This window comes from Garra rufa, chromosome 4 (genome assembly GCF_049309525.1).
Source record: "Garra rufa chromosome 4, GarRuf1.0, whole genome shotgun sequence".
Classification (NCBI taxonomy): Eukaryota; Metazoa; Chordata; class Actinopteri; order Cypriniformes; family Cyprinidae; genus Garra; species Garra rufa.
Window position 1 is genome coordinate 20,568,938 of NC_133364.1, and position 15,768 is coordinate 20,584,705.

General features: G+C 34.3%; 1 protein-coding gene across 1 annotated transcript; it reads right to left on the minus strand.

Moving 5' to 3' along the window:
• Positions 1-10,012: 10,012 nt before the first annotated feature.
• lepb (leptin b) lies at positions 10,013-13,206 on the minus strand. Its single transcript, XM_073838964.1, has 2 exons — positions 11,849-13,206; positions 10,013-10,635 (listed from the first exon to the last, which is right to left on the minus strand). Exons 1-2 carry the CDS (start codon positions 11,984-11,986, stop codon positions 10,270-10,272), a joined length of 504 nt encoding a protein of 167 aa, XP_073695065.1. The 5' UTR covers positions 11,987-13,206; the 3' UTR covers positions 10,013-10,269.
• Positions 13,207-15,768: the final 2,562 nt, after the last annotated feature.

Here is a 15,768-nt window from a genome sequence, read left to right on the forward strand (position 1 = left end):
TTATATTCAATAATAATAATTACTTAATATATATTTTTTTTTTTCAAAAAACATGTTATTTAACCCAAATGAATTCTGTCTCTGACAGTCACAACAAAATGTTGCATCACACATTCATGTCACGCTTTTGAGTTGACTTTTGCCACACTTCAGCTTCTTGTCAATAGAATGGCTTATCTCTGATCCCAGTCAGAGATAGCCAATAATAATCCATTCTCAAAGTTCCTCCTGGGAGAGGGAATATTCTGGGATAAGCCTGCCTCTCTGATCCAACGGAATTCACCAAATTTAGAAACAATCAAAACTGTCCCATCCCAAGGCAACATAATTTCCTGATTGAAAGCCCAACTTTGTCCAACTGAATGGAGCCAGCGAGTCTCAATGCCAGTTTTGACTTTACATACAGTACACGCACACACAGATTCTACTATTTTTACCACTTTTCACTTTTGCTCCAGATCAGTACATCTCATGAGAGCAGGCAACAAAGGTAATGTTTTTGAGAACAGAATGTTTTAACAAGGTGAAGTGCAGAGTGTTTCTGAAATTTATTGAGGTTTGGGGAATGTTTAGACTAACTAGCTGTTTTGTTGGGACCTATCTATCTATCTATCTATCTATCTATCTATCTATCTATCTATCTATCTATCTATCTATCTATCTATCTATCTATCTATCTATCTATCTATCTATCTATCTATCTATCTATCTATCTATCTATCTATCTATCTATCTATCTATCTATCTATCTATCTTCTGTGGAGCTCAAAACAAGTTATTTTGAATAAAATCACAGTGTGTCTCTACAATGAAAGTCAGAGGTCCAAGTGTTGTCTGGACCGCAATGTTACCTAAAATATCTTGAAAAGTACATCCCCTTATTATAATGACATCTCTTTCTGACTGTGGGCAAAAACATTGCTGTTGCAAAAGGCCATGTGTTGTTAATACAAAGCGATGTAATCACTCAGTCTTCCTGGCATCTGCTTTTCCATAAAAAGTTCAACAATTGTATTATAAGACACTTGCCGGAAGCAAGACACCATTGTCCACGTTTCATATTTCTGCAAAATGCCACTTGCTCTGGAGGCCTCTTCAAAGGAAATCCATTTTTAAAATTAGATAAACCCATAACCCATAACTGCACAGATGAAAAATATGTAGTCATTAAGCTCAGCTCAGCAAACAGAGGCTCACTCAATGCCTACAGTAATAAAAAACAAAAACAAAAAAATACGCAATGCCATTTAACGCAATGTTCTTTTACTGTATCTATTTTCCTCCAACAATGCATAGTTAAATATTTGATTATGATTTTAATGGTCGTATTACATCGAATATCACATTACACAAGCCTACCCTATTCTCAGACTCCATACTGTTGTGTCTGACTGCTCGAACCGATCATTGAATAGACTATATAAGGTGGGCAGGGTTCCCCTCCTGACCCTGTGTGCTTTATGTTCACCCACCCCCAGCATCCGGAGGAGCACACAAAGGCTGTCTCAGATAGAGATAAGTACCTTTGTCTCTGGGGAACAATGAATCCTAACGGTCTACATTATCAAAGCTAAAAGACACAACTTGTCTTTAATGTGCAGTTTTCCTTTCTGGGCCGTCCAGCTAACGGATGGATGTGGATGTATGAATTGATCGGACGCACACAGCCTGATAGATCTGTCTTCCAAAACCCACACTGTAAATAGTGGTAACCTGCAACTGTTACCTTAAAGAGCTATTTCTACAATTTCATTGGTATAGTTTGTGCGGATCACTCCGCTGCGGCAACCCCTGATTAAAAGGGAGCAAGCCAAGAAAGAAAGAAGAAGAAGGTTTCATTGGTATAGTTTGATGCATTTAAGTCGATTCAGTATTTGTTAAATAATTGTGACTACAAAAACAGCATTGATGAAGTGAGAAAAATGTTGGTGCCATTCAAATATGGATCTAAAAACAGTGTGAAAATAGAAGTATGTACGACTTATCAAGTACCCTGATGACTTACACTCTTAAAAATAAAGGTTCTTCAAGCGATGCCATAGGAGAACCATTTTTGGCTCCACAAAGAACCATTCAATCAAAGGTTCTTTAAAGAACCATTTCTTGCTTACCTTTAATAATCTGAAGAACCTTATTTGCCACAAATAACCTTCTTCAGATGTTAAATGTTCTTAATGGAACCATTTAAACAAGAAGGTTCTTCTATGGCATCGTGGAGCACCTTTATTTTTAGGAGTGTACTACTTCTGGTTAGGTTCTAAAGTGTGCATCCAATGGCAACTTGATCTCATGCCAAAAACATTCCTGTGGGAACTTTTTCACAAGACGCAAAATACATACTGTCTTGTACGTTTCGTGACATATTCGATGTGAAATGGCCACTGAGTGGCGCTAAAAAAAGTGTTATTCCCGCCGAAACAGATGAATGTACATATGGTATGTTTTATGTGTTGGTTTTGTATGTCACTGACTTTAAATGTCTGTTGAATGGCGCTATAACTCTAATGCTTTGTGTACACCTAAACCTACCCGACAGTATGAACAAAAGCGAATGTGACGTAAAAACGCAATCACAAGCATGCCGTTTTAGCTTGTTTTTCAATCTCTCATCTTTCAGTTCTTTTCATCATGAGTTTTTCACAGGATTTGTACCCAAGGATTCGGCATATTATTCTTGTATTATAGCTTGTTACGTCCAGAAAGCGAAACATATGGAGGTGTAATCATAACTGTGTATGAAAACAATTACAAGTGCTCGCTGTTTTACCGCCTCTAGTGTTCACTTCTGTTGGAAACAGCAGCAATACATACACTTATGGGTACGTATTTTGCATCTTGTGAAAAAGTTCCCACAGGTATGTTTTTGTCATGAGATCAGGTAGTCCATTGGACACTTTACTATCCCATGAGGCTACAGGAGAGAAGTTGTGAAAGGAAGAAAGTGACACTAATAATGCTGGTAGGTCACATTTCAATGGCAATGTGACGAATGTAGTTAGGGCTGTCATTAATGATTATTTTGGTAATCAAGTAATTCTGCTGATTAATCGAGTAGACTAATCGAATAATTATTTTTCTGATCTTTTTTTGAGGTAATATAAATATACCTAAGCAAACAATAGCCTTTAAAATTAATTAAAACACATATATAATAACAATGAGGCAATAATAGTTGGTATTTTGCAATTTGTTTACGACTGAAATGCTATACAGAAACTGTAATTTCTTGAATATGTGGACATCAAAATGTGTAAACTCAGTGAAGAACTCTCCCATTGCTACAAGGTGAGTAGATCCCATCTTTTTTAAGTAAATATGTGCAAAAGTCAAGGAACTTCAAGGAACATCACTACCGAACACCACTTTTTTTTTTTTTTTTTTTTTTAACAAATAAGCACATTTTGTTGGAAGTATTATGAGAAATAACTGCACAATTACTAGAAATGTGTACCTTAGATATTATCCAATTTGCATACATACAAACACTTTTTCTAAATGTTTTCAACTCTGACTTTGTTGAATGGCCCATATATAAATTTCAACTACAGACGCTGCATCACCATGTTTTAATAACCTTCAATAGCCTTTAAAATGAATTAAAACACATATATAATAGCAATGAGCCAATAATAATTGGTATTTTGCAATTTGTTTATGACTGAAATGCTATACAGACACTGTAATTTCTTGAATATGTGGACATCAAAATGTGTAAATTCAGTAAAGGTTTGAGCTTTTATTTTTAAATCACATATTAAACCGCAGCGCATAGCATTATGCATTATTTAGATTTTCAAATGGGTTTAATATATCATGCAGCCTTAGAAATCAGTCTAATCATGTGTTTTATGGATTCTCGTCTATGGAATGCGCCACTTCTGGTATTATGCCGACTGTCACAGTTTTTTTTTTAAATCGAGTACTTGAATTACATTCATAGTATCCCCCTTTTCAGCATATAGCTATTTTTAGCTGTACAAAACAGCTCGTTTTGAATATTGCAAATTGGTGTGTCTTACCATATTATTGTAAAGTATTATCTTATTTATGAGCATTTTAATTATGGTTTGTAGTGCAAACAGTTTTATCGTTTACTGCACGTTGTTATTCTTCCCGTTATTTCCCTATAGCGGATAATGAACCAGAAGTCTCACCCTGGGCTTACTTCTGCATTAAAGAGTAAAGGTGGATATAAAACAGACTTTTTAATGGCCGTGAAGTACTTATTTAAAAGAAGTACCTACTCAGAGAGTATGCGATTTCAGATGAAGCCTTTGACTCTAATGCTGTCTTCAAGTGCTCCAGGAAAGCTCCTACTTCAAAGTCAGATGAGTCTAAAAAAAAGTTTTCCATATAAAAAGTGCTTAAAAATATATAGTTAAATAATTAATTTCTGTCAATTATGCATAGCATCTCACCAAAACATTTATGCATAAAAGTAAAACACAGCATAGATCATTTAAATAACTTTGACTTGGCTGCATAAACATTTTATAAATACTTCAGTACTAAATTAAATATTCAAATACAAAAAAAAAAAAAAAAAATGTGTCAAATGTTAAAAATGTTCATGAATATGTGTGCACTGTTTCAAGACCTCCTGGAATATATTTATGAGCTGTAAGGTCATACTTACAATGTCAGGTGCATTAAAATAACTTTGAGCAAGATGATGATGCATGTTCTTTTGGTTAATTACAAAAAAATACAGTAGGGTTTATATTTGTGCTGTATGTTTTTAATAATGGGGTCACTATACATTATACATAGCAATACTATCATTTTTTGTACATGCAACGCTAGTTTTATTGTAAAGGAAATATATCTGCAATTCTACAGTACTGGTTCAAACCACTGAAACAAAACACATTTTAAAAAGCATATAAGTATTCAAATGTTTACTAAGATCCTTCTATTATCTATTGAAACCCACAATAATATTTAACATATCAGTAAGCTTAATTTCTATATATATAAGCATACTTTATTGGGTACTTTCACTTGGGAGGTCGCTGTCCCAAACCCTAACCCGTAAATTTCAACTTATAAAAAGGATACTGTAATCATTTTTGTATTTTTTTCCATTGCTGTTTTTAAAAGTATCTTTTTGGTTATTTTAAAAAGTGAAGTTAAATACTATATTTATTTTATATTTTCTTTGTAAATTATGAAACTTTATGTAAAAAAATGTGTCCCGCATTTTTCATGTCATTACCAAAACAGTGTATGTTTTAGTCCACCGGACTGAAGAACAGTTGTGCTGTTTAATAATTTTTTTCAGGATTCTTTGGTAACTAAAACATTAAAAAGAACAGCATGTATTTCAAATAGAACATTTTTGTAACAATAAACACCTCAAAGTTTGGGGTCAGTAATTTTTTCTTTCTTTCTCTCTTTGACAGAAATTAATAATTTTATTCATCAAGGATGTGTTAAACTGATAAAAAGTGATAGTAAAGATTTCTATTTTGAATAAATGCTGTTCTTTTGACCTTTTTATTCATCAAAGAGTCTTGAAAAAAGTATCACAGGTTCCAAAAAAATATTAAGCAGCACAACTGTTTCCAATATTGATAATTCCAGTAATAAATCAGTATATTAGAATGATTTCTAAAGGATCATGTGCCACTGAAGCTTGAAGTAATGGCTGATGAAAATTCATTGTTGTATTATATTTATATTTTAAAGTATATTAAAATAAAAAAATGTTATTTTAAATTGCAAAAATATGACCTTTTTCTGTATTTTTGATCAAATAAGCGGAACATTGATGAGCATAAGAGACTCCTTTTTTTAAAAAAACATTAAAAATATTACTGATCCCAAACTTGAGCGACAGTGTACATGTCAAAACAGTTACTTCTGAGGATGCATGACAGTTAGGATGCTGCTTATGTAACGTATGCAAATATTTCTGTAAGCAATCATGCAAAATGAAACAGCACCTGGCTGTCCTATGCAGTGAACATTAATTTATCAGAGTGCAGATAAATGGAGATTTCCTATGGGACAAAAGCAGATGCTCACAAACACACAAACATGCAGGTTCACAAAAAGAATGATTGCAGCATTGTGTGTGTGTTGTTGCGTCATCTCTTCCTATTCATTCATGCAACGGATGCAAACTAGTACCTACTGGGATAGCTATTCGTGGAAACTTGTTTTCTCCAAAGATTAAAATAAAAAATAGATTAAAAATAGATAATAGACTTTTTTTACTCATTTACTTAATTTACTCAAGTGATTTTTGAATTGCAAGAAGTTAGAACTGTAAGAACTGACAACTGAAAAAGACCAAACTGCTAAAAAAAAAAAAAAAAAAAAAAAAATCAGATTTGCAAGAAAAAAAAAAACATCCCTCATATATTTTGCAATTCTGAGAAAACATGCACAGATATAAACTCAGAAGTCAAACATTTATTTTTAATCCTGTGGCAGAAACAAACTTCCACAGATATCAGTCAGCAGAGGGAAGACATTTTTAGCAACCCGTTAGTTGGTCCACACATGGGCCTATTTCAAGGAGGCGAATGCTAGCATGTGTGGGCGCTTTAGCAAGTGCATGCATGCATGATTAACTGCGATGTAGGCGTATTTCTTTGCACATCTGTTTTTAAAGTTATCCTTTTGAAGTTATGATATACAGCCTGTACACTTCTTTCTATTATGCCTGTATGATTGGGCGGACTTTGCATTACATGTGGTTCTAAGATGCTAAGAGGTTGCAGTGACCTGACACACACACACACACTAGAAACAGAAAAGCTCTTTTTGTATTTGAAGAAGTTATTCACCAATAAGAGTTCATTGAGCATGTTGAGAATAAGAGGGCCACGGGAGAGTGTAACGCATTGGGTTCTGATCAGCAGCGGTTGCTGGCACGCAGGCAGATTATACCGGATCAATGTGCACATGTTTAATACATCAAGCCCTGTTTATCCAGGGGGCAAAACATGCAGTGCAATTATCCCGAACTTGTGCTGGTACAATGCAAAAATAGAGCCAAAGCTACATGGGTGAGAAGAGAAAAAGGGGAAGAAACAAAAAAGGAAACTGTGAACCTTGCACAGAGGAAGGCCAACCCTAGCCTGTCTCGCTGGCCCCAACTCTGAACAATACTTGCTTACGGAGAAACAATAGAGGGGGAGGGTCTACTGGACACAGTATGTCCTAGCCACCCAGTCTAGCTCTTTACAGTTTTAGTGAGATTTTTATCTCCAGGACTTTTTTTGAATGGTTGTTTTTTAAGAGTGACACAGATTATGAGAGATATGCTGCCACTGAGATTTTAAAATAACAAAGGCACAATTTTATCCACATTAGAAACAAAACATCACATTTAAAAAAAAAGAGAGAAAATACTCATCTGATACAAGTGAGACCAAGTTTTTCATGTTAACTACAGTCAAACCAAATATTAATCAGACAGCAGATATAATTTTTTATATTTTTTACTAGTGGGTGCAGGACACTATAGTTCATTATGTAAGTGATAGCAAAATAAGGTAAACAGTGACTTATTATACCTAAGAATTCTTCATACAGTGGACTACCAGTAAAACTGATAACATTTTGGGACCAAAAATGTGATTTGACCTGACTTCAACCTGCCCATGTTTTGTTACTTAGCTTTCTATCAAGATGAATTTGTTCTGACACCGTTTAACTTCTGAGTTCTTGTCATGTTTTATTACCATTTTTTATAAACTGTGATAATGTGAGAAACTGTGAAGGTGTCTGAATAAATGTTTGACTGTATTTCATTGTGATTATCAAGAATAATTATTGTTATAATTGTTCTAACACAGTTTAACTCTGAGTTCTTGTCATATATTATGGCCATTTTCTAAACTATAGCGAAACTTTGACAATGTGAGAGAAATGTTAATAAATTTTAGTTTGACTGTGTAAGAATGAAGATCCGGCTATAAAACAAACAAAAACAAACTAAAGCATAAATGTGAGCGTTTGCTGCCATCTTGTGGGACAAAATGGCGGTTACGACTTAAAATGTAATTGAAGGCTTCATGTTTGTTTCATTTTTGCAGAAGAAAACGTCTGAGGAGAAAGTATAATTGTTGACTTTACGTTTTATATGTGACCATGGACCAAACCAGTCAAGGGTCAATTTTATTTTTTAATTATAATTTATCATATGAAATCTATGATATTACTGAACATGCACGCGTACATAGGCTACGTTGGTTTAAAAAAATAACCCTCAGTCTTGTAAATCAATAAAATAGTATTTGTTAGTATGTTACTTAGCCTGTTTAAATGCCTTCAAGTTGTTATAAATATGTAAATGAGCAGAATAGCGTTTGTTTATCGCGAAATGTTCTGATAGTTATCTTAAAAACAAAAAAACAAAAATCCTGTCAGGAATGCGATGCTCCATACTACAATTTTTACCTGTCCCCGCTTAAAGTGTCGAAAGTAGCTGGAAGCAGCGACATTTATGTGGAAATTTGGATCACCTTTGTGTACCTGAGCCGTTTCTATACCTGCCCAAAAGGCGCGCTTGGAGATCTCTGCAGCAGGCTACTGCTGGTAAGTGCTCTTCTTTAGTGTTTAATAATCAGAAATGCAGGCCTACCTGCTGCCTAAAACTGTTACTGTACATACAGCCCAATTGTGAACAAACCTATGATTTAGCCAATGGACGCTCCATCATTTACCGATGGAGTGTTAAAACATACAATAAAGGTTAATAAAAATAATACAATCCGACATATTTGACGCTTATCGATATGTGCAATGCTTTGAATTCACACACACACACACACACACACACACACACACACACACACACACACACACACACACACACACACACACACACACACACACACACACACACACACACATGTTTGTTTTTGTGAATTGTGGGGACATTCCATAGACGTAATGGTTTTTATACTGTACAAACGATATTTGCTATCACCCTACACCTTCCCTACACCTAAACCTAGCCCTCACAGGAGACTGTGCATATCTTTACATTCTCAAAAAAACGTATTCTGTATGATTTATAAGCCTTTTGAAAAGTGGGGACATGGGCAATGTCCTCATAAGTCACCCTCTCCTTGTAATACCTATGTCATACCCATGTTATTACACAAATTTGTGTCCTGATATGTCACAAACACACACACACACACACACACACACACGCACGCACGCACGCACGCACACACACACACACACACACACACACACACACACACACACACACATTTGCAGAGGAGATTTTGGATATCTCTTTTTATGATCTGATTAATTCGAAAATATTGCCAGTAACCACCATAAAAAATCATATAGGAACAAACCTTTCTGTATAACTGTTAAGTTTGCTGTATGCATACTGAAATGGAGATTTGTGTGCATGTGGGCAAGTTATGGAAGCATAACATGAAAAGGCATGGAAAAAGCAATTGTGTTTCCTGTGGTGTCTTGCCTTAAAATTCTCAGCCAGTGACATCAATTTCTAGACAAATATTGCATTTTGGAAGTCTTGGGGCTGGTTGCATAAACATTTTCTCCATGTTAAGACTTTAGAACTAGTTTGACAAAAGTAGCAGGTAACCAAGTGGTAATCAGTTTTATTTTTTATTTAAAAAGTTATGACCAGTCTTGCAGAAACCCCCCCCCCCCAGATGACTAGCTTTTAGACCAGTTTTAAGCAGTTTGTGCAACCTGCCACCTGATGCTACTGTAAGGCATTATCACAACTAACCTAAGAGCTAAACATTTGATTGACATTAAACAAAATTCCAAAAATAAATGTGCATTTGCTGTGAAAAGTAAGTGTATAAATAAAAAGATAAATAAAATTGGCCTTTTTAAATTATTATATTTAATGAAAAATCCATTGAAATAATACTCTCTCTCTCCGCATATTTCAAAAATATGAGAAGGGTTTTCGTAAAGATAATTTATTGTCTTAAAAAAGTGCATACCATCACAGTCCTTCTGCATTCATGTCTAACTGACATGAAAATAACACGTAAACAACTACCGGCAAGTTTAATTTTCTCAGTGCTCTGTAGTAACACAAAACAATATAATGTGCTAAAATATACAAATTTAGTTTAGAAAATATAAAGCTGTGGTGTAAAAGACAGCACTAACATAAAAAATGGAAAATTCCAATGAGAACTTGATTTAACGAGAATCGAGTGTAATAAGTTAAATAATTTAGAGAACTAGTCCTTGCGTGTGCATTTTTGAGCGTGCTGCATAGAAGTATGGAAGCATGGCTTACACATTTCAGAATATAAACGTCTCAGCCACGTCCGTATCTTTGCACCATTTTAGTTTGTCCATATTCAGGCAGAGCTTCTCAAGATACTTCTGGAGTTCCAGGAGGTGCAGGTAGTTAGAAGTGACAGGGAAGGCAGTTTCATCTTTGTATACTGGGGCCTCAGGGTTGGGCAGAGGGCATCCACGTGAAACGGCCAGTCCCTCCAGTGTTCTTAGGAGAGTTTCTAAGTCCACTTGGACCTGCTGTAGGTGCTGGGCTGGAGATACCTCTGGCCTCAACTGCAGGTAGCTCAAGTGAACGAAGACAGAAGTGAGACCATTGGGGGTATCAATGTCAGGGCCAAAATCAATCTCTGGAGACATCTGGAAGTGCTGTGGAGACACATTTTACAGTCAGAAATGTGCTGAATTTACACATAAGTTTGTGCAAAAATGAAAATATTATTTAAAAAATAATAGTTCTTAAAAAATAATATTTTAAATTAACGAATTGGTTTTTAAAATAAATATATGTATATAAATATATTATATATTTGAATAATATTTATGTATAATGGATTTTCTTGTAACTGTCCACGAGTTTCTTTCCACAAAAGACAAAGTTAAAGCTGAACAGTTTGTAGACATACACTACCCTGTTTTTTGAAGCTCACCAAGCCTGCATTTATTTGATCCAAAGTACAGCAAAAACAGTACAATTCTGAAATATTTTTTACTATTTAAAATATCTGTTTTCTATTTGAATATATTTTAAAATGTAATTTATTCCTGTGATTTCAAAGCTGAATTTTTAGCATCATTACTCCAATCACATGATCCTTTAGAAATCATTTTAATATTCTGATTTGCTGCTGCTTTGGTTTCTTAGATTTTTTGCATTTATTTAAAATAGAAATCATTCGTAACATTATAAATATCTTTATCATCACTTTTAATCAATTTAAAGCATCCTCGCTAAATAAAAGTATTCATTTAAAATTTAGCTTTGATCACAGGAATCAAAGAAAAAGTTATCTTAAATAGTAGGAATAATGTTACTGTTTTTGCTGTACTTTGGATCAAATAAATGCAGGCTTAGGGAGCAGAAGAGACTTTGTTAAAAACAATACAAATCTTACTGTTCAAAAACTTTTGACTGGTAGTGTATGCTACCAAAAGCTGAACTGAATGGCAAAATTAAAACCTTTTAGCCCAATAAATAAATACATTTTCTACTTAATAAGCTATGAAGTATTACATCCAAAATTATCTTTAACATTTTTAACTGCTGAAGCACTTTTCATTATCCTTTGCTACAGTACATCACTCTTAGATTGGAGTTTTTTTGCATTAATTAAACATGAATTAAAATAAATTAATTAAATCAAGCTACATGCTCCTTTTAAAATTATAGTTCACCAAAAGTCATGACTGTTGTTACTCACTCTCATTTCAAACTTTCTTCTGTGGAGAGCGAGAAATTTGTAATCAAAGTTGTTTGAACTTCAAAATGCTTAAAACAAATGATATTGTGTTCACCAGAAGAAAGAATTTCATACTGGTTTGGAATTACATGAGGGTGAGCAAATGATTATTGAACATTTACCTCATCCTTGATTTTTTTAATTCTGGTGATGATAGTTCGGGCCATGATTTTGATCCTCTCCTCCGTAGCTGTGGGTCGGCTGATGCTAACAGCCACCAGGGCTGTTATTAAGAAGCAAAAGATCAGGGAAAACTGCATCTTTCTGCAAAGAAACAAAGATATTGTTATATGTCACATATTTAGTTGTGTACAGTATTAGATTAGTATTAAATTATCCAAGTGTCTCAGAAAAAAAAATCTATACAGTTAACCTGTTGAGTACAAAAAGGAATGTTTTTTTTTATTAGTCTCATATTGTGTCCATGTGGACAAGAGTGTCTATTTGTGTAAATGAATGAATGAGTGCTTACCTCTGGTGTGTTGATGTGCATATTGAGAAACTCAAGCAGGAATCTCCCTTTTATAGTTGCGGGTGATTGACTCATTGCCCCAGTGAATCATCCTGCACTAGTCTAGTCTGGTTCACCCTTGTGGCCCATTAGAAACTGTAGAAGACCCCTTCCACATGTTCTGGTCCGAAACACCAGGGGCCCCAGGTAAGGACACTTCCAGTAAAGTTGTGTGTTAACAGAACCTGATAAATGACAACTGAGCCCCAAGTTCTAGTACTAAATTAAGTTTTTCTCTTTTTTATGGCTTTACATACATAGACCCTTACAGTGTGTCATCTTTGTTTTTGATATTGACATGCATGCAGTACATTTTTAGAAAAGTATGGGTCTTAAATTACATTTAGACAAGTTTTACAAATGTTTGTCCTATCCCCTTACTCTACCCCTCACAGAAAACTTTCTGCATTTTTACATTCTTAAAAAAAAACTCATTCTGTATGATTTATAAGCTTGTTTACTTATAAGGACCTCAATTTAGGTACTCATAGTGACATGAGTCCACATGAGTCCACATGAGTCTTTGCAAGTCATTCATCATGGTTAAAGTCATTAATAGACACACAAACACATCCAAGAAAATAAATGTAGTTATTCAGCTTTAATTTGTGAAACAACTGTGTGGTAAGACTTGGTCTCGTGACAAAAATGTACCTCGGGCCACTTTTTCGCAAGACGCGAAATACGTACCAATAAGTACATTTCACTGCAGTTTCCAAAAAATGTATCGCTAGAGGCAGTAAAACTCCAACACCTTTTGTTTCTTTTCACACAAAGTACACTGTAAAAAGTTTTCACCAGATTCAACTTAAAAACTTAAGTTCAGCAGCTGCCTTAACATTTTAAGTTAAATCAGCTTAAAACTACAAGTCATTTTAACTTATTACACTACAAATGAGTTGATTTAACTTGTGAGTTAAACTGACTTAAGTTGATTTAATTTACAATTTTAAGGCAGCTGCTAAACTTAAGTTTTTAAGTTGTGAAAACTTTTCACAGTGTATGATTACAGAGTTTGATGAAGAGTAATGCATTTTTTACAATCAACAAATGCATTTTTTTACAATGATTTTGCATTTGTTAACAATATCGGGTAGGTGTAGGGCATAAATTCAACACGATAGAGCATTAAGTTTTAGCAACAGTCCCCGGATATTTGAACTTTGAACCGCCACAATTATTTAAATAATTCCTGCATACAGTCAAAGACTATAGAATACCCAAGACATGTCACTCGTGTAGTTTTGAATGGGGAAAAATGCAACGCTCTTTATGGCCGCGAAGCCCCGCCTTCTTAGTGAAAGAGCCAATAGTTGATTAGAAAAGTCAGCGCGTCACTGCAGCTGCCGTTAGAAGTCCCGGTTGCTATAGAAACAATCGGCGCTCTAAGACGTGTGCTCAGTACTGCGCATGCGCACTGGCTCATCTAGCCGGAAAAATAAGCGTTTTTTCACGCTATTGGAGCGCAAGGAACCATATTTATGAGCCAGTTCTTGTTGGATTTCTTTGAAGATTTAAAATATGAAATTTAATCGTAAGCTTGGTGAACAGTTTTGGAGAATTTGATGTTTCCCCATTCAAACAGATAGGAGCTGCACTTGTATGCCCGAGAGGCGTTTCAAAGATGGCCGCCGAGTGACATGACTGGCCTTAAAGGGACTTTGATACAGTTGTCTGATGGTAATGTGCTTGAACAGAACAACACACCAGTAGGTAGTGCTAAAGCTAAAAAAAGTTTTAAAAGTTTAAAAACAATGCGTTAACACATAAATTACCAATTTTTTTGGCGCTAACGGCCTTCCATACAGTTCTGCACAACCGTTAGTCTGCAAACCTACAGTATGGCGAATGGCGTCAAGTTGATTGTTCCAAAATGGCGGACGCATCTATATGCTTGGAGTGGTCCAATGGGGTATCTATACATATCTATGCCTGAAGCAACATAATAAAAACACAGCAGTACGTAGCTTTTTGCATTATTGACACACTGTTGTCCTATTTTAATACTGTAAGGTTGCTTTGACACAACTTGTATTGTAAAAAGCGCTGTATAAATAATTTTGACTTGACTATATCAACATAATAAATGCGTGTCAGGGTTCACGTATTAAACCTGTGTTTTAGCCCCACTCAGTGGACATTTCGGTAACACTTTACAATACCTGTGCACAAATAAGCATTAATTCATGTTTAATTAATGCACAGATAATCACGAGTTAATGTATAATTAATGAAGAACTAAACAATTTATTAATGACTACTACATCAGCAACTAATGAACATTCTATATGATTCATAGATTAAGTAATCAATAAATTGTTATTAGTTAATTGTGCCATAATGTATTAATTCCATAATAACTTATTTTATTAACTAATAGTGTAAATTCATGTGTTAGTTACCACAGTGGTCAAAGCTATGTACTTCAACTTCCATTTGTCTGCTTTAATTAAGCATTAGCTAATGATTTGCAAAGATATCATTATGTTATGACTTTACTACTAATTGTTAAGTAATATGTCATTGTGGTTATGATATAGAATTAGTCAGTCATGTGGCTTAATGTGTTGAAGCCATGCATTTAAACGTCCATTTGTCTGCTTTAATTAAGCATTAGCTAATGATTTGTAAAGATATCATTATGTTATGACTTTACTTATTGAGGCACAGAACTATTAACTAATTGTTAAGTAATATAGCTAATGATTAATTAATGCAGACAACTGCAAGTTGAAATACATGGCTTGAACCCATTTTGGTAATTAATACATTAATTTACACTATTAGTTAATAAAAGGGGTTATTAGGGGATTAATACATTATGACACATTTAACTAATAACAATTTATTGATTACTTAATCTATGAATCATATAGAATGTTCATTAGTTGCTGATGTAGTAATTATTAATAAATTGTTTAGTTCTTCATTAATTATACATTAACTCGTGATTATCTGTGCATTAATTAAACATGAATTAATGCACACGTGTGCACACGTATTGTAAAGTGTTACCGACATTTCTTTTTGAAACTGGCGTGAAACGTGCAGTAAGGTACGTAAAAACAGTGCTGCTAAAAAAGACTTGGTGGAATTTGCTATTATAGTTTTTGTGCTATATGCTTGAAATATACCTCATGTTAGAAAACGTTTTAGCATGCCATGGATACAGTCATCAAATGTTGTATTGATATTCTACTCTTTTATTTATAATGTGACCCTAAGTAGGATAATTCAGAATGTTTTTTTTTTTTTTTTGGATGAAAGGTCTTACGGGAAACTAAAAGGACAAATTATAACATTAAACTGCAAATTTAAGTTAATATTAACTGCTTATAAAATATTGATGGGACTTTCAAGGAAATGTAAGTCACTGAATTATTCAGTGTAGATAAAATGATGTAATAATGTGCATGCAAGAGTTAAACTGAAAAGGAAGGGAAAATCTCTCAGATTTCTCTTTGTATTTATGTAAAAGTGGCTTAGCTAAAAACATTCAGTACTGTACTTCCAGTGATTCTCCAGTGCTTG